This window comes from Podarcis cretensis (genome assembly GCF_951804945.1).
Source record: "Podarcis cretensis genome assembly, chromosome: 12".
In the NCBI taxonomy this organism is placed as follows: domain Eukaryota; kingdom Metazoa; phylum Chordata; class Lepidosauria; order Squamata; family Lacertidae; genus Podarcis; species Podarcis cretensis.
This window is the reverse complement of record NC_137181.1, coordinates 57,910,739-57,930,307: the sequence shown is the minus strand read 5'-3', so window position 1 is coordinate 57,930,307 and position 19,569 is coordinate 57,910,739. Positions and strand designations below refer to the sequence as shown.

The 19,569-nt window shown below is 43.1% G+C and overlaps 1 protein-coding gene across 2 annotated transcripts in view; it reads right to left on the bottom strand.

Annotated features, from left to right (window-relative positions):
• The window catches only part of POU6F2 (POU class 6 homeobox 2), a 297,725-nt gene that overhangs the window by 232,754 nt on the left and 45,402 nt on the right, over positions 1-19,569 (bottom strand). For both annotated transcript variants that reach the window (XM_079947581.1, XM_079947582.1), the window contains exon 2: positions 377-548. In XM_079947581.1, coding sequence (XP_079803707.1) covers positions 377-548 — 172 coding nt within the window. The remainder of the gene's footprint in view (positions 1-376; positions 549-19,569) is intronic.

Genomic DNA, 19,569 nt, shown 5'->3' with positions numbered 1-19,569 from the left:
CAGATTTAGCGCAGTAATTCGTAATAAAAGCAAAGCAACTAACCCAGGTGATTACTTTTTTCTGGACAACATGGTAGCACAAGAATGAAACATCCAAGAGACAAAAGGTAGCAAGAGCAGCCTGGTGGGTGTCCCACAGATGCCTACGGGGCTGCCCCAGAGCGTGCGGCTTGCAGGTGGCAGCTGTGCAGCTGCACAGAGCCACCCCCCCTCCAAGATCAAACTTTTGCCAGCCACCAAGCTGGGCAGGGAGACAAGGTGGGCAAAGTGGCTCCGCAGAAAGTGGTCCCCATCTCCTCCCATCTCTCGCCTCCTGTGACACCAGACAGTGCGCAGGCAAGAGCCACCCTCAGATGCAAGAGCTAGGCAGACTTACCGAAGAGCTTGCTGGGAGCGTCCTCGTTGTCATTTGATTCCACAGGCGCAAGCAGGGGCTCATTCAGCTCGTTGTCTGAAGCAGCTGCCTTGTCCTCACCTCTCAACTCTGCATTCATTTCACTCCGCAGTGACAGCAAGGGCTTACTGACTTGTCCAGCTATCATTGGATCCTAGGATGTGGGGGGAAAAGAGTGAGGGGGGGAGGGAAGTGGCAGCTTTGGTGCGCGTATTCCTATCTCTCAGTCCCTCTCTCCCCTTTTTCTCTCTTGTGCACACACACACACACACACACACACACACACACACACACTCCTTCTCTTATCTCTGGCTGCTCCTGCTGTTATTGCTGGCTGCAGTCAAGTGAAGAGCTATTACAGATCCAATGAGTTTTCCATTACTCCCCACCCTATTAAAGCTCAACTAGCATGTGAGAGATTCCGGATGCTTTGGAGAGAAAACTTCAGGGGAAGCTACATAAGCAGCGCAGCTTTAATTGTGGGACGTGCTTCTTTTGTGTGCATGTTTTTACACCTCGCTCTTTTACTTTAATGCGGTCAGAAAGGGGTGATGGTCCAGCAGCGCTTTTTTTCTTTTCTTTTTTTAAGGCTGCGAATGTCCTAGAGCTCTCTCTCTCTCTCTCTCTCAAAAGGAAAAGCTTTCTCACTCCAATAGCAATCAAATCAGAAGCAAAACAGCAACGCTCACAATATTAAAACTGTTTCCACAACTGCAAAGTAATAATTCAAATGGCACAAGTATTTCATATAATCAAAAAAAAATCAAGACAAGGCAAGGAAAGGAAAGGTTTACTTTTGCCTTTGGGTTATTAGGCTCTGAAAGTCCATAATCTCACACTTAAGGAAAAAGATAGATAGATATATATATACAGGCAGGCAGACAAATAAAAGAAACATATGTATTCACATTTGAAAAAGACAAAACTAGCAAAGGATACTTACTAAATTTTTGCAATCATGCTGGTGTTTGGGACATTATAATTCCATAACGCATCTACGCAATATATATGTATAGTTTTCAAATGTTTCCTGATTATCTGAATCTATTTGATCTTCTCATTCAGAGGAATGGAGGAGGAGGGAGTTCAGTTATGATTTCCAAAACAATCTAGCATTCTTCAGTTTTGCCAATAAATAACAGAAACTGGGGTGGGGGTGGGGATGGGGAGCCGAAAAGAAACAAGTGACCTTGTTGTGCGATCTCCCAACTATTTATTGCTAAGTTCATGCCTAAATGGTTCTTATGCAGAGAACAGGTGACCAGCGCAGAAATAGGTTGGTTAGCATGTTCCCTCTGCCCCATCCGCACATTGGTCGATGTGGTTGCCTATGGGTTTTTTTTAATGTATTCATGTCTGAAAAGTGAATTTGATATGACACATGATAATCTATGAAAATGTTAATCAATACAAATAGTTTAAGCTGTCATCAAATGCACTTCTTTAGTCAATACTCATATCGCCGAAAACAATGTCACTGTCACCAGGGTTTAATTTGCACAGCACTTAAATATTGGACTCTGTGCATCAATGCACTCTTCTTCAAATACTGTAGGTAAACACATTTTCTCCCTATTTAAGGCTGAAGCACTCAGCGCGCATTTAGTTCAAGCTGAACCCTCCCTTTTGAATACCTTGATAGGTCCACTGGAGGGCAAAATTAATACTTAATTGAATCTCACAGTCATCAAAATAATCAATACTTTTTTATTATTTATTCTTTACAGTCTGTTGACTGTTTCAAACCTCAGAGGGAATGGGGTGGGGGGGGAAGGATTCATGGCTTTGAAACACTGTCATTTAACAAGGTAATTTTCAGTGGGACATTAGGGGTTGTGAAACATATAATAAAACAAAAATGGTGGCTTATAATAGGAAGAAAGAAAAGAATTATATTTCTGCCATCTAACAAAACAGGATAAATAAAAAAAGAAGCAGCAAGTGCAGGGAGAGAGGGAGGAGGGAGGGAGCGAGGGAGGGAGGGAGACTGGCTTTTGAAGGGTTTTATCATATCAAGAGCAGAGCTGAGCTTTCATAATGCTGACATTTCTCATCCTGACAATCCTAAACAAGTGGAAAGGATGAGATCGGAGATATCATCTTTCATCACATTCCCCAGCTTAAGAACCAACATGACAGCTTCTCTCCCCTTTACACTGTTAATTACTAAATAAAATACTACTCTCTGTCAGCATTAGATTATTGCAGATAGGAACCAATAACATTACTCCATTGTTGTTGATGTTATTGTTCGGCTGGTGGTGTTTTGTTTTTTAAAAGTCCAGCGATACTTACCTTCAGCTTTTCAGAAAATAAATTGGGCTGTTTTCATCCTGCCTGGAATGTAATTAAAGCTGCGATCCTGAATCCGCTTACATGGGAGTAAGCCACATTGAATTCAACAGGGCTTCCTTCTGAGTAGGCATAGTAAGAATTGCACCGTTAATCAGCGATGCCAATTTGCCTACTAGTATTTGTGATGTATTAATTAGTGTGAATGTGGCAGACATTTTAATGAACTTTGGGGTGTGTAGAGTCAGGCATTCGTGGGCTTTAATTAATTTTTATTTTCATAATGCATTTTTATAGCATCTACTCAAGTGTACGCTGCTGTCAAACAGTCTGGTATTCAAATAATTTGCATCTAAGGTGATCTCCAAGGAAAAGACCACATCCATATTCTTACTCTATTTTGCCCTTAAAACAAACCTTGAGGCTAGGTAAAGCTGAGATAGAACAACATACCCAAGCCATCAAGGCCACCTATATGGAGTGCCCAAACCCAGGTCTCCCTTGCGCAAGGCCAAAAATGCTATCCATCAGAAATATCTGGGTGCTAACCGGATGGAATCCAGTTCTGGAAGTGCCTTGGAAATGCTGGTTACCCCTTTAAAACCTTTCATGGACCTGCAGATCTGAGGGCATCTCTCCTGATGGGAAGGGCTTGTTGCAAAACCTTTCAACCAGGAAATGAGAACAAGTTCTCATAAGGAGCAAATATGTTGGCAATATACCACTTTCTGGGCAGACAGCAGGCGAGCACAGAAATCTGGCAGGAATGAAGCTCGTCTAGAAACCACCTCCCCAGGTGCTAGTTTTCAGAGAATATTTTGCGTGGAGGAGGAACTCCGTCATGTGGGTTCCCTTGTCCAGACATCACCTCATTTGCCGCTTGTGGGAATGAGGCCTCAGAGTGGGGTTTGTTTGTTTGTTTGTTTGTTTAAAGCTCTCTTTTGTTTTTATTGTTGCCATCTACAATTTTAACTGTGATTTTTTAAAATGGTTTTGGATACCCTGGACAAGGGACACGGTAGCTTATAAATGCATAAACAAACAAACAGATTTTTTTGTTGGAATCTGTCTGGATCTGTCTGTTCCTAATGTTTAGGAAGTTCTTCCTAAACATTAGGAAGAACTTCCTGACAGTAAGAGCTGTTTGACAGTGGAATTTGCTGCCAAGGAGTGTGGTGGAGCCTCCTTCTTTGGAGGTCTTTAAGCAGAGGCTTGACAACCATATGTCAGGAGTGCTCTGATGGTGTTTCCTGCTTGGCAGGGGTTTGGACTCAATGGCCCTTGTGGTCTCTTCCAGCTCTACGACTCTATGGATAAAGTAAAACTGCGTAGTGACCTCTCTGGGGGACAAGCCTGGGCAGTGTATATGGAGGTCCTGGGCTACCCAGTCAACAACACACACACACACACACACACACACACACACACACACACACCCGCCTTGCTGATGTCGTCCAAAGGAAAGCAGAGCACAAATGCAGGAGTTGCTGGAAGAGGCGTACAAGGAGCCATCCAACCATCTTAGGGCCTCCACTCCAGATTTGAGTAGCATTTACAGTGGTACCTCGGGTTACAGATGCTTCAGGTTACAGATGCTTCAGGTTACAGACTCCGCTAACCCAGAAATAGTACATCGAGTTAAGAACTTTGCTTCAGAATGAGAACAGAAATTGTGTGGCGGCAGCAGGAGGCCCCATTAGCTAAAGTGGTACCTCAGGTTAAGAACAGTTTCAGGTTAAGAACAGACCTCCAGAACAAATTAAGTTCTTAACCTGAGGTACCACTGTACTCTTTAGATGTTACTTCTCCTGAAGATGTTCCGCAAGGCAGTCAGTACAGATTTTTCCTCAGGGTTTACTCCCAACGCCTTTCTCTCACAAATGAGTACAGTGGTACCTCGGGTTAAGAACTTAATTCATTCTGGAGGTCCGTTCTTAACCTGAAACTGTTCTTAACCTGAGGTACCACTTCAGCTAATAGGGCCTCCTGCTGCTGCCGCACCGCCGGAGCACGATTTCTGTTCTCATCCTGAAGCAAAGTTCTTAACCCGAGGTACTATATCTGGGTTTGCGGAGTCTGTAACCTGAAGCGTCTGTAACCTGAAGCATCTGTAACCCGAGGTATCACTGTATAGATACATCCTCAAAAATGGTACCATGTATGTACCTTGTGCTGTTTTCACAGAAGAATTTCCAGGGAAACTGGGTCAAAACGCATGGAAGCTTTTATCCTGCCTCTGATACCAAAAAAGACAAATCAGATGCAAGGGGTTGGCCACACAAAGCAGCTGGGAGATGAGGAAAGAAGGCTACTAGGAATGGCTAACCTGTGGCCCCCTCAGTGTCAGTGGACTACAACTCCCAGCATTCCTCTCAGTTTTGCTGTCTGGGGCTGATAAGAGTTGGAAGCCAACAGCATCTGTAGGGACACAGGTTAGCAACTCCTGCTATGCACACTTACATAGGAGCAGACTTGCATAGGATTGCGCTATAAGACTGTCTCTGCCAAGTGTCTAAGCAGAACAGTTTCAGGCTGATATATATTTGTAAATACTGAGGGTTTTTAATTTTTTTTAAAACAGCCCTATCATAAAACAATTAAAAAGAAAAGCCCCCCAAGTGTTACTATGACTAAACACAAGCTATCAAACAACTTAGTCCTGTCAGTTAGGATGAAATTTATGACAATTACACACAGTCAATTTATTATCACACATTATTAGCATGCATTAAATGAACATACAGCTTCTGCCTGACCCCCAGGGCACCCCCAGAGGTACAAGGCTCATTGAAATAAATGAGATTTATGTTAGCACAGTATTTGAAGAGGAGACAGTTACAGATAGGTAGCCGTGTTGGTCTGCCATAGTCAAAAAAAATTCCTTCCAGTAGCACCTTAAAGACCAACTAAGTTAGTTCTTGGTATGAGCTTTCGTGTGCATGCACACTTCTTGAGATACACGCGGATACATACAAGAGGAGACAATCATTCATTAGGAAGACTGGGTAAGGGCAAGAACCTGCACAGAGACACACATTTTAAAATAAATAAATAAGCGATCAAGGCTATCAAAGAGCTGAGTTATTTTCCTTGCGGTGACTTGCCCCCAATACTTGGCAATGCCCTTTCATAGCAAAAAGGATGCAACATTTGCAAGTCCCCATCTGATATTCATACTGTGTGTGAAATTGTGATGGAAGTCCTGCTGTGCTTATTGTTTTATTGGGGCTCCATATTAACCAATGGAGAAATGTTTCTTGAATTTGTCTTTTTCACAGTTACTGTGCACAGATTCTAACAATGCCATAGCTAGTTAGCCCCTCATTACTTGACCTCATCAGAAAACTTGTCTGGGAGAGTCAAGAGCAGGCGGAAAGAGTGGGTGACAGAGACAGAGAGTGGGGGAATAGTGCCACTGTATTCTGCTCTGGTCAGACCTCACCTGGAGTACTGTGTCCAGTTCTGGGCACCACAGTTCAAGAAGGACACTGACAAACTGGAACGTGTCCAGAGGAGGGCAACCAAAATGGTCCAAGGCCTGGAAACGATGCCTTATGAGGAACGGCTAAGGGAGCTGGGCATGTTTAGCCTGAAGAAGAGGAGGTTAAGGGGTGATATGATAGCCATGTTCAAATATAGAAAAGGATGTCACATAGAGGAGGCAGAAAGGTTGTTTTCTGCTGCTCCAGAGAAGCGGACACGGAGCAATGGCTCCAAACTACAAGAAAGAAGATTCCACCTAAACATTAGGAAGAACTTCCTGACAGTAAGAGCTGTTTGACAGTGGAATTTGCTGCCAAGGAGTGTGGTGGAGTCTCCTTCTTTGGAGGTCTTTAAGCAGAGGCTTGACAACCATATGTCAGGAGTGCTCTGATGGCGTTTCCTGCTTGGCAGGGGGTTGGACTCAATGGCCCTTGTGGTCTCTTCCAACTCTATGATTCTATGATTCTATGCTGGGCGGCAGGAAATTGGGGGGGAGCGGATATTAGCCTGGGCTTAGTTTCTTAGACCAAACACTCTTTTCAAAAGAGTGACTCTTCTGATGTTTTGCAGTTTGGGATCCCCTCGCAGTTTCATGGTTATTGTTTGTTTAGCTAATGCATTTAAAGGCTGGTTGAAAGTCACTTATTACTTCTTCCAATTACCTGTCTCAGGACCAAACTACACTGTGACATTACATGTCTTTGCACTGAATACATAGGTTTTTTAATAAGCAAATTGTGTCAGCTGATGGTGCTGATAATTAAAAGGATGAGAGAGGAATGGAGAGGGAAGTTAACCCTTTCCTACCCTGCTGCATTTCAAGAGAAAGTCCATCTTCTGATTTACTTTCCTCCTTATGTAAAGACTGCTTCAGGCTCCACAAGTGGCCCAGAGACTGTCTGGGGAATTAAAGATGCACAGCATGAGTTTCAGGGGCTTCACTCTGGCAGTGGCATGCCCACTGTGAATTTAAAGCACACCTGAAGAAACTGTCAGTGTGGCTGTGGGGTCTCAGAGCTGTGCCTGACACTCTGGCTGAAGAGGTGTCACTGCCTTAATCCCTTGATCGGATACTGATCCAAAATTTGTACGGCCACTTCCGATTCAGATGTTAACAGAGAAACACAGTTGGGTGCCATCATCACTTCTAACAGCTTCATAAGGATGTTGAACAGCACCTCATGCCTCTCCTGTCAAGGCTTTGGCCTCACAGTGAAATGGTGAAATGCAGGAACCTATTGACATAGTCGCTTCTGAGTGTGCTCTCCAGTGCTGTGAAGTCTGCAGTTCCTCCTGGTATTTTAGGGAGCTGTATGTGGTGCAGCAGGCCGGACGACATCTATTCTAGAGCACATGGGCGGTGTAGAACTGGCTCCCAGGCTGGCCGAACACAGGTCAGGGCTCTTCAGCCCCCTGCTGTTTATGCCATGGGATGCCATGGGGAACAATTTTGTCCCCAATGCTATCCAACAGCTATATGAAGCTACTGGGAACAGCCATTAAGAGTTTGGGGTGATACCCAAACTCTATTTCTCTATTACAGCCAAGTTAGGAGAAGGCGTGGAATGCTGCCTGGATGCAGTGGTGGACTAGACAAGCATCAATAATTCACAAGGCCCCAAATAACTTAGGCCCAAAGTAACTTAAGGATAGTCTGGTGACTTATATTACATGTTGATCACTAAGATTCTGCGAAGGGGCACTTCTAGTGGTTCCATTTCTTCACTAGGGACTGAGCCTTTACTCTGGCAGGCAATGCCCTGTGGAACTACCTGCCAATGGAGGTTCAGCAGGAACTATCTATTCCTTTTTTTTCACACGTCATCTGAAAGCTACCAATTAGACTGGCCTTCACAATATGAACTTCTCTTTTGAACCAACCAGTATCTACTGATGTTTTATTGATGTTTTTAATTATGGATGTCTATTGACTAATCTTATAGAATCACAGAATTGTCATCTAGTCCTAACCCCGCCCCCCCCCCCATGTATATAGTAAGCTGCCTCGATATACTTGATTGCATCTACAACAGTGAAGCTAGGGACGGGTGGCGCTGTGGTCTGAACCACTGAGCCTCTTGGGCTTGCTGATCAGAAGACTGGCGGTACGAATCCACTCAACGGTGGTGAGCTCCCATTGCTCTGTCCAAGCTCCTGCCAACCTAGCAGTTCAAAAGCATACCAGTACAAGTAGATAAATAGGTACTGCTGCAGCAGGAAGGTAAATGGCGTTTCCACGTGCTCTGATTTCTGTCACGGTGTTCCATTGCACCAGAAATGGGTTAGTCATGCTGGCCACATGACCTGGAAAGCTGTCTGTGGACAAACGCCGGCTCCATCGGCCTGAAAGTGAGATGAGCACTGCACCCCATAGTCACCCCATAGTCTAGGGGTCTTTTACCTTTACCTTTACAACAGTGAAACCACATGCCTTCATCTGCTCCAGCTGCAACAAAACACACATTTCCTGCATTGGTGTCTACAGCCACAACAGGTGCTATAACTCTCCAACGATTTGACGTTACCCCGATGGCGCACTCTTCTATTGTCCTCTCGAGACAAACGGATGTCAACAATTTTTTTTTAAAATAATGAATAAATAAACTTCCATGGGGCTGAGTTGTAATCACTCCACAAATGCCATTTTCTAAAATGAACCTTAGCAAGAGTGGAGCCACTGCAAGACATTGCTTCCAACTGCCAACTGACAGAGCTGCTCTAGGAGGACACCGTGGTCAATGGTATAAATGGCACTGTCAAACAGTGCAAGAACTACAGAGCTACACTCTTCCGTCCCTCTGTTGGCTAAAACTGATTCATTCTCATAACCAAGTCTTAACCCATAATGCTATGAGTCTACATAATCAGTTTCCTCCAGGTGGGTCTGGAGCTCTACCACCCCTTGAGCACTTTCCCCAGAAACACGGTATTTTTGAGTGGGCTGCAATACTAGCGCTTGGAGAGGGGCAAAACCAACTTGTTGAACACTATTCCTATCCTGGTCACAGTCCTAATCAGCTCTCATTGGGGTGACATTGTTTAAAAACTTCTTTTCCTGACTGTGAATCTGTCCAGTCAAGGGACACCTCATGAACATGATGACATCCCACCACCATGCAGCCGGCTATGGGGTGGGGGAATCATGGAACCAATCCAAGAGCGAGAGCTGGAAGAACTGCCCTTAATCATCGTCTAACATTGTGTACGCCATCAAATGCCAACAGTGTCCTTCAGCTCTCTATATTGGACAAACAGGCCAAACCTTACGCCAAAGAATAAATGGACATAAATCTGACATCAGGAACCACAAGACAGAGAAACCAGTAGGAGAACACTTCAATCTCCCAGGACATTCTATACAAGATCTCAAAGTAGCTGTTCTATTACAAAGGAATTTCAGAAATAGACTGGAAAGAGAAGCTGCTGAATTGCAACTTATTACCAAACTTAAAACCATGGAGAGACCTGGTCTGAACAAAGACATTGGATTCTTATCTCATTATACATAACAAAGACATTTTTCACCTTCTCACCCCTTGCTTTTTCCTGTAAGACCTATTGCAGTCGTTAAGAGTCGTCAACAGGCTCATCACAGCTATCTGCCAATCACCCAATCCCACCACCCTTCCGAGTAATACCCCTCCCCACCTTCTCACTATATAGAAGGGTCTGGTGACTTCTGTTTCAGTGTATCTGAAGAAGTGTGCATGCACATGAAAGCTCATACCAAGAACTAACATAGTTGGACTTTAAGGTGCTACTGGAAGGAATTTTTTTATTTTGTTTTGCCCTTAATCTGAAAGGGTTCACAGTCTTGTCCCAGTTCCCTTGGTGAAAAGTTTGGCAACAGGCAGCTTGCAAAAACTTTCACAAAAAGCACTCACTTTTCCCCTTAGCCTTAGATGAAACGTCCAAAAATCATCAGGGGTCCATGGAACTCACCAAAGCTGAAATTTGCAAGAACAACTTTAAGCATCACTGCAGAAATAATTACAGGTGTTTTTTCTCTCTGTTTCAATGTATGAAAGAGCTTGCAGAGCTTGTTTGAGATATTACAAAACTCTTACATAAAAGGCACATTGCTGCATCCTACATGTAGATAACCATGTGCACTGATGGCACCCATGACATTTTTTTTTGTTATTGTTTGACATTAAGCATATATGTCATGGAACCTGAAGACAGAACATGTCAATGAGGAATCACAATCTGCAACGAAGCTCATGTTATTTATTTCCAACAAAAATGTGGGCATTTTCTCATCTTTGGAGTAGCTTTCCTGCAGATTGCACCAACTGACTTGTGTTGCAATCCTACCCACTTACTTGGGAGTAAGTCCCATTGAATTCAATAGGATTTACCTCTGAGTAGATTGGTTTGGAATATGTGATTGGACTATCTTGGACATAGGGGTGCAGAAATAGGGGAAGAAAGAGGGTTATGCACAAGGATTGTGGGAATAGATTGGAACTAACTGGGATTTATTGTCTACAGTTTGAGCTGCTGGAATTTGGAGTATTTGGTTATGGCTGGAGGGAAGAGAAGTTAAGGATACCTGAATAGTCATGATGGTGTAGCATTGAAATCACATAATAGATGGAAATATTGGAAATGGTGTGGTTTCTGTGAACATGGGGGCTTGAAGGAGTTGGATACACAAATTAATTAAAATGGCAAAGTTTAAATTCCAAACACCTGTAAGATTCAAACTGCACCATGGGGAAAGCAGCCAGCTATCACATAAACCACATGAATCCATAGGTACATCTAGAGTGTGGCTTGAAAGTCTGGGAACAGTATCAAAATTGAAAACTGGTTTTCATTAGACGAGAACATAAACCTTTTTTAAAAAGAGACAAAGAGACTCAATTTGTATATGATAATAAAGGTAAAGGTAAAGGTAAAGGTAAAGGTACCCCTGCCCGTACGGGCCAGTCTTGACAGACTCTGGGGTTGTGCGCCCATCTCACTCAAGAGGCCGGGGGCCAGCGCTGTCCGGAGACACTTCCGGGTCACGTGGCCAGCGTGACATCGCTGCTCTGGCGAGCCAGAGCCGCACACGGAAACGCCGTTTACCTTCCCGCTGGTAAGCGGTCCCTATTTATCTACTTGCACCCGGAGGTGCTTTCGAACTGCTAGGTTGGCAGGCGCTGGGACCGAGCAGCGGGAGCGCACCCCGCCGCAGGGATTCGAACCGCCGACCTTTCGATCGGCAAGTCCTAGGCGCTGAGGCTTTAACCCACAGCGCCACCTGCGTCCCCGTATATGATAATACTAAGCTGCAAAACTGGCTCTTCTAAGCCTTTGAACTAGTGGTGAGTTCCACAACATACTCATTAATCACTCCTTTAATTGAGCACCACCTAAAAGCTAACCATATTTGGTAGTGAAAAGAGCCAATTTCATGATTAAGCACATAAACAAATAAAAGGCCCCACCATTTAACAAATATGTTACTATTTGTGGTTCTTTCTTTCCTCAGCAAAACTCACGAGAAAGTTGTCTCTTCACTCACTTCTCATGGCACCTGATGACTTTTATCCTGGTGTTTCTGAGTATAAGAGGAACAAAACTGCTGATGTTTGAAGTTTTTTAAAAAACTTTTATCTTGAGCCAATCTCCATCCATCAACCATATTCTCCTTCTGTAGCATCTTATGCCAGAATCTGGTGTCTCCAACATTTTTCTTTTTCCAAACACCCCCTTTATGGTTCTGTTGAGGGATTTATTTCATCCTATTCCCGTAACTATGAATTAATACTTCTCTGAAACTGTCCAGAGAAATCCATCCCTACTTCTGTCCTTCTGATCTTCTGAAATGGATTCTGACTTGAAGATTGGATCCCTCGTGACATTTGTCATGTATATTGCATTACATGTATGCATAATTACTTTAATATCAACTACTGAGCAGCAGCTCCAACACTGACCTCCAAGGAAGGAGTTTCAGAAAGTTCAGACATTCCAACAGACACAGAAGCTCCATCTGAAGAGGACTCCCATGTAGGGGGTGACTGTTGAAAGAATGACTTGAATGAGCAGCTTGAGACCTCTGCAAAGACCTCTTCTCAACTGCCCATGACTCCATGCTCCTCTGTAATTCATTGCCTACTATAATCTACAGTTCTTGTGGACCACCCTGAGATCTTTTGATGAAGGTTGGTAAATAATCAAACAAATAAAAATAAAATAAAAGCTACAAAGCACCACAGAGCTTTTATGCCCTTTGCACTGATGGCTTGGCACAGTCATCTGGGCCCACACCTGGATTTCAGCTATGCTCTGTGGAGCAAGTTGTCAGCTTCTTCTTTGAGCTACCTAAGACCTGGTAGATCCTCTGTTTGACCTAAAGCTCTTTCTCTCCCGGTGCTTTCCCCCTTTAGTCTGCCCCCCCATATGTCTCCTTGCTCCAACTTGCCTTTCATCTGCCCACATACACCTCCAAGTCTCAGTGGACCATGTGCAGCACGAACTGGACACCAGTGGAGACCAGTCCATTAGGGTGAATAGGAAACAAACCTCAGGTGGCCCTCAGCCAGACCCTATCTCCCTGCTTTACTAGAAACCAGTCCATGATGTAACCCTGCTTCCTTCCTTCTTAGTGTTGCCCTAGAAGAACTCAGCAGGGAAAAGGATGCATACAAAACTATAATTAGTTGTCTCTGGTCCCATCTACTGTTGGTCTTCCTGTCTTCCATCAGTCCCAAAGGGCATCAAGTGCAATATGGGATACCGTAGTTACAAATAAGATTTATAAAGAAGATGAAGGAGAAAAAAGATATTGTGAGGACAGAACATGGGAGACCTATGAAACAATAGACCAGATTTTCAGGGTTGTTCATGCCATCGCATTAATTAATGCTTTGAGGATGTCATCTGCCTTCTACTACTGTTGCCACAATCCCAACTAGCACCAATGTTTTTGTACACAACCTTCTTGCCTCGTTTGGATGTCATAATATCAGCTTAGGACCAACACAATACAGCAGACATAGTTCAGTGGTCGCCATCCTCCCCAGCCCCGAAGAACACCTAACATTTATACAAGTTTTTCTTCAGTACTTTAATATCCTCCCCATTCTTCACACCCCATTTCCAAGGTGTAGAATCTTGGAAACAGAACTTTTAATATTTCTTCCTCAACATTTTACCACTTTATGGTGTCAGCTGCTGTGACTGCTTTCGGTATTATTATGATCTTTTCTCTGAGGAATTAATACTTACTTTCATCACATCCCACTTTGATTACCTGCACGCAGAAGATGTTTAGGGCCTTCTAAAACCACCTGTTTCTAACCTCAAGGGGATTTCTAACTCTACTGCCAAGTTAATTCCTCTTACTGGGGAAGAAGTGTATTATCCTTGCTTCTCCCATTCAATTCCTTGTCAGCATCACCAGCTTTTTACTGCTCTTGGCATTTAAAGTATACTAGCATCTTCTACAGACACTCACAAATCTCATTGGGCTGAGTCACATTCTGCCTTCCAATGCCACTTTAAGAACTTCCACTTATATTCATCTTAGTATTTATATTCTCTCTTCTTCTGTCAATACTAGAAACACTACCTGACAAAATCATACCACCGCTGATTTTTTAGTAGCATTGTAAAGAATTGCCCATATACATCTCTGCTTTTTTTTAAAAAAAGAAGAGAACTATGTAGTTTGCACCTCTTGTCGCCTATCTAGAACTTATAAGAATAGGTTGTGCTAAATATGAAACTATGTGCTTGGGTCCTACTAATGGCATCCAAATGTATTTATTTATTAGCAGTATGCAGTATATGTGGCCTAATAACTAAGTTCTGCTCTCCAATCTCTAATTGATGCAGGACCTGAGATAGTCAAAAAGCATAGCTTCCCAACTTTAGGGAATATGACATATAGCTGGGTATCATCAATAAACCTACAGCATTATATCCGAAAGCAATTTCTGAGAGGTCTCACGTAAACATTGAGATAGTGGAATGGACACCTGCCCAAAAATTGGGACCTTTAATACAAATGATCATCACTTGCCAGCAACCAAATTCCTCAGTCTTCTCAGAAGTAACTTCAAAACCACTTTAATCCCTCAACCACCCAACTTATTATTATATTTATATTCCACCTTTTCTCTAAGGAGCTCAAGGTGGCGAACACACTTCTCCCCTTCTCCATTTTATCCTTGCCACTCTGAGAGGTACGGTAGGCAGAGTGAGACTCTAGGGGAGCTTCCTAGCTGAGGGGGGATTCAAAATCTGACCTCCCATGTCCTAGTCCAACACTCTAACCACTAGGCCACACTGGCCCTCAATATCTTAAAGAGACAATACGCTACGTTCAGTAGATTGAATATAATCAGGATAGCACTTCTCCCCTTACCCTTGGTTGGGATAAAATTATCCACCACAGACAAAAAGGTCAGTTTCTGTGTCTTATCAATCTCAATAACTCAACTGCAAAAAGTCAAAGATATTAGTGAATCAACCACTACTGCTTGTTTACTGGTTCATTCATATACACAGACACCTCACTCCCAGTTACAGGACACACAGTCTCAGCCGAGCTCACTACTGTACATTGACTGCAATGATAATTTTTTCTTTACATGTTCATGGCTTGACCTTTTATGTATGTCTGTATTGGGTCATTGTTGGAGTGGCAATCCTTCCCTTTCAGACCCCTTCTTCTCTCAAACTAGACGGCCCATGAGCCTAACTCTCTTTATCCAGTTATTTAAATAGGTTGTACAGCATTGCCACAAGGACCTAAACCTTCTCTAGATGTTCTACATCAGTATGCGTGAGTACAGGACGGTTCTCACTTGAGAAGCTCGCCCTACAATCACTGGCGGAGGAAGAGGAGCGTGGGGGGAACACATCGCCCCCAGAAGAGCGATCCTGGTGGGGTGCCATTGCGGCTGCTCCCCACATGCAGGCGGCATGCCACGCCCCCAGAATGTGCGCCATCTGCTCTCCACGCTGCCCCCTGGTGCCGGAGCATGAAGCTCCGCCACTGCCTACAATTCTTGGGGGGCAACAGAAATGGTGACGAGAGATAGAGCTAGCACATTTATTCTCATTCCCCCTTTGCATCTTTTATTTAACTCCGATGCAGAATGCCTGATGAGGGTTATGGAGTTTCTTTCTCCCTTCAATCAGTTTGCTTCTCACCTTAATATGCAAGTACATCTCAGCAACCTTTTGGTGTTTTAGGGCCATTTTTTGTCATTAAAAGGGCTTCTGCATGACAATGTCTCTCTGCCATTACAATTAAAAGTTTACTATATGAAGTAGCACATATAGTATTTGGGGTTATTTCCTAATTTTGAAGGGTGAAGGATTGGTTTTCGGGGGCGGGCAGGCTGTCTGCTATGTGTGCACCTTATAATTCATGTAACATGAGTATGATAAGAAAGACAAATTCTGTTTTTTTCAAGTTTAACTTCTGTTTTCTTGTCTTGCTTTATAAAAATCCACATAAACACAATTTTAATGGGGAAACCAATTGGTGACCTAATCGAAACAAAAATATGCAGCTTCCATTGTTACTTTCCCCCCACAAGCCTTTTCTTATTTACAGAAACGGATAAATTACAGTAATTGTTCAACTTCACCATTCAGGAGTAACTAGCACAAGTTGCCTTTGATGACATAAAGTGGACAGTTCTTTTGATTTTCTAGAAACACTAAATCAATCCTGCCTTTGATGTCATATTTTGGTTTTAAATGAAGGTTGATCATACGTTCATTTTAACAAACTCGTTGTTTTCCCCATCGACATCAACAAAGCAGGATCTAACCTGAGTCTGAGTCTCTTATATGTGAAGAAAAGCAATCGGGAACGATGGCTGTGATCTTCCTGCCAATAAAGCAAGTAGCAATGTTTTCACTGCGTTAAAAAAAGTGCAGGGTTGCACTTAATGGCATTGTGCTGGCTTTCTGTTGTTTTAATACAGGTTTCTATCAAGTCTCATAAAAGCAAACATCAGACATACAGATATTTGAGCATTCCATTGATAACCGAGCATACAAATATCCAGCCCACACTGTACACAGTAATAGCCTTTCATTCAAAACAGAGAAAGTTCTATCAGACACTTTTATCAAAAGAATGGATGTTCGTACTCTTTGGTTCACCATTGGCTCAGCCAGTAACTGGCAGCTAGGCATGGCTTAGATCATTTGCATTGCATTCAGGACTCAACCATCTGCAAAATGGGCTGTGGAAAGCATGTCTAGTTTCATTCTCAGAAAGTAAAAAATGGAACCCCCTCACATATTTTCTTTCATACCAGCAGAAATCTGAGAACATCATTCACAACCAGCTTTAGCGCTGATGTCTTTTAATGGCTCCTTTCTCTTTTACTAGAAAGTTAGTGGCCAACTGTCTCCAGATTTCTTAAAACAAACAAACACAAATAATAACACAAATCAGTTTTTTAGTGCTCTGACATTTTTTGACATAGCTGTAGAACATTTACCTTACAGTGGAATCACATCAACAATAATGTCAAGGATTATATCATTTTAGCCCTGGATTAGTAGCCATGGGATTAGTAACTGGTATCCTGTTAGTAGTAGCAGAAGTAGCAGCAATATGTAGTTGCTAGGATGGGATTCATAATGTTCTTATTGTGTCCCTTGACCTTCCATGGGAATTTACTAGCTCCACAAGATTCAGGAAGTGACAACAATAGTCTCGTGGGCATTTGAACAGTCCCCTCTTATTTATAGGTGTAAGGGTTTTGCTTGAAATGATGGACAGAGTTGGAAAACTCTCTGCCTTTTACCTACAGTATCTTGCTTGAAGCTGTTTGCTACTGAGGCTAAAGCATATTAATAGGATCTGCCTGTTAGTTGTGAAATCAAGTTGAGTGGGCAATGGCATTACACCATGTGTAAAGTTGATACCAAGCCTTTCGGTGAAAAATTGCAGATCAATAAATTATATTGTAGCCATTGACAACACAGGTTTATTGGCTTGGTTTCCAGTTTACCATATGGAAGGTGGAAGCCATATGGAACCATATGGAAGATTTGGAAGCCACTCTTTAATCCTATGTACTTCTGTCCTCCTGGGAGGCCTAGCACATGGCTCTTTTCCACAGAGTCAGCAGCACACCAGGGAGGACAGCACCAGTTCCATGGGGAAAATCCCACATGGAAGACCATGGTTGCAGACTTTTCAATATTACACCAACTGTTGGCATCCGTCTGTCAGGAATGAGCGAGCTCCCACGGAAGGTTTGCAGCCAGTTGCAACAAACTGAAGAAAGCTGCCAGGAACAGAGAGGGTTAACTGCCAGACAGGATGAGTATCAGCGAGTGCCAACACCCCTGCCCCTTGGAATGCCAGCTGATAAGAGAATGGCTGAGGGCGAGCAGGAACTCAGCCAATTGCTCTACTGGCGGGAACAGAGAAGGAAGCAGTTTGTCAGAACAGGAAGAGATTGTTGCTGAGCCAATTCCTCCTAAGACTAGCCTAAGGGAGGGCTTTTAGACCGGAAACAAGGCAAAAGGCGCAAAGTGAGAAGGTTCAGTACCTTCTGTAACCAGAAGGGAAGCTCAGAAAGGTCATGATGATTGATGATGCTGGCGGCATGTTAGAGCCATCCAGAGAACTCTGTTTGTTTTTGCAATAAATCTTCCTTTTTAATTAACCACGCTTGCTGTGTTATCAAATCAGAAACCAGGACTCCTGACACAGTCTATCACAAGAGACAATGGAATAAAGTCAAACCACAGGAGACTCACAGCGCCTGCTATGGCTGCAGAGACCAGTAACTCATAACTGCTGCCTCCCGCAGTGTGTTTATGTATAAAGTTGTTGTTTGTGTATTTTATTATGTGAATCATTCCTGTCTCGGTGACATCCATGCTGGCTTAGTCATATCCACTGAATGGAAGATGGCGGGATCCCCAAGGACATGCTGTACAGGGAGCTGACTTGAGGTACCAGGCCTGTTGGCAGATCAACTCTGTGTTACAAAGTTGTCTACAAACGTGACATGAAGGCTGGCAATATCAACCTCACCGTGTGAGAATCCCTTGCAGATGACCACAGTGCTGGGAGACACTCAGTAGGTTTGTATCCACAGCAGTGACCAGAAGATGAATGACCGCTGGGAGGACCGCAGAGACAATGGATTCCATGGTGTATCTGTAAAAGCAAAACCAGATGCCTTCATCTGTCCCAGCTGCAATGTATCGGTCTCTATGGCTACAGCAGGCGCTCTAACTCTCCAATGGTTTTTCTTCACCCCTGATGGCATAGTGTTCCATTGTCTCCCGAGACAGATAGATGGCAAGAACAATGTGAATCATCTGACATGGTTTTATTGGACTCACTCTCTCACTCACTTTCTCTCAGTCTGTGCATTCTCTCAATCTATTGTAAACCACTTTCAGATATTTCAGAAATGGAAATAATAAATATATAGATTAAAAAGCCAACCCAGATGAAGGTGGTATCTGGAACTGTAGCCTTTTTTCTTTTTTCTTTAATCATCAGCAAAGCAGGCCAAGTCCTGGTCAACACCGATTGCTTCTCTCACAAGGGAGCCTATACCTTCAGGGCTAGGAAGTCAATGGCCTTCCACTTGTGGGGATGCATATGGGCCTTCAAGGTTCCAAACTTTCCAGGGAAAGTCATGTTGTAATATCTGAACATGGGAAAGATGTTTTAAATAATCGTGTCACAGTGGAGGAGTGGAGGAGCTTAAATGTGTGGCTGCCATTTCCCATGACATCCACACATGTGGTCCGAAGGCAGTTCTGCTTTTCCTATCTCATCTCCTCAAGTGCTCCAACAGAAAAGGAGTAATTTTTAATGTGAAAATAATACCAATGTCTTTTTTCAATATTTGAGACTGTATAATCTCTGAAAATAGTTCGGTATTTCTTTGCCTTTTGTTAAATCACTGAAATACCTTTACGTTGCTTCTTAAATGTGTTTTGTGTCCTTTAACATGTAATTTTCTTTTATGTCAATCAGTTTGGACTTTGCTATTACCTGCCACTTTAAGTACTTAAAAGAAATGAAGTATTTTTTTCCCTTTAATGTGGCACAAAAATTGAACTTGAACATTTTTGCAATTGTGGAAGATAACATGGTTGGCAGTATCGGTATAATTTGAAAAGAAACAAAAAGAGGACATCGGACAAGAAAGCACATACGTGAACGGAGCCCATGCTAGGGATAGGAAAAGGAAACTCTACTAATCTTTTCTTAACAAGATTGCATTATTTCATCTAAGATTAATTACCTATTGCGCCCAACTTTTCCTTGCACGGTGGGTTGGACAAGCTAGTTCAGTGTTTCCCAAAGTGGGCAATACCACCCCCTGGGGGGCAATGAAACCCTAACCCTAACCCTAACCCTGACAGAACAGTTTGAAATAGCAAAAGGCACTCGA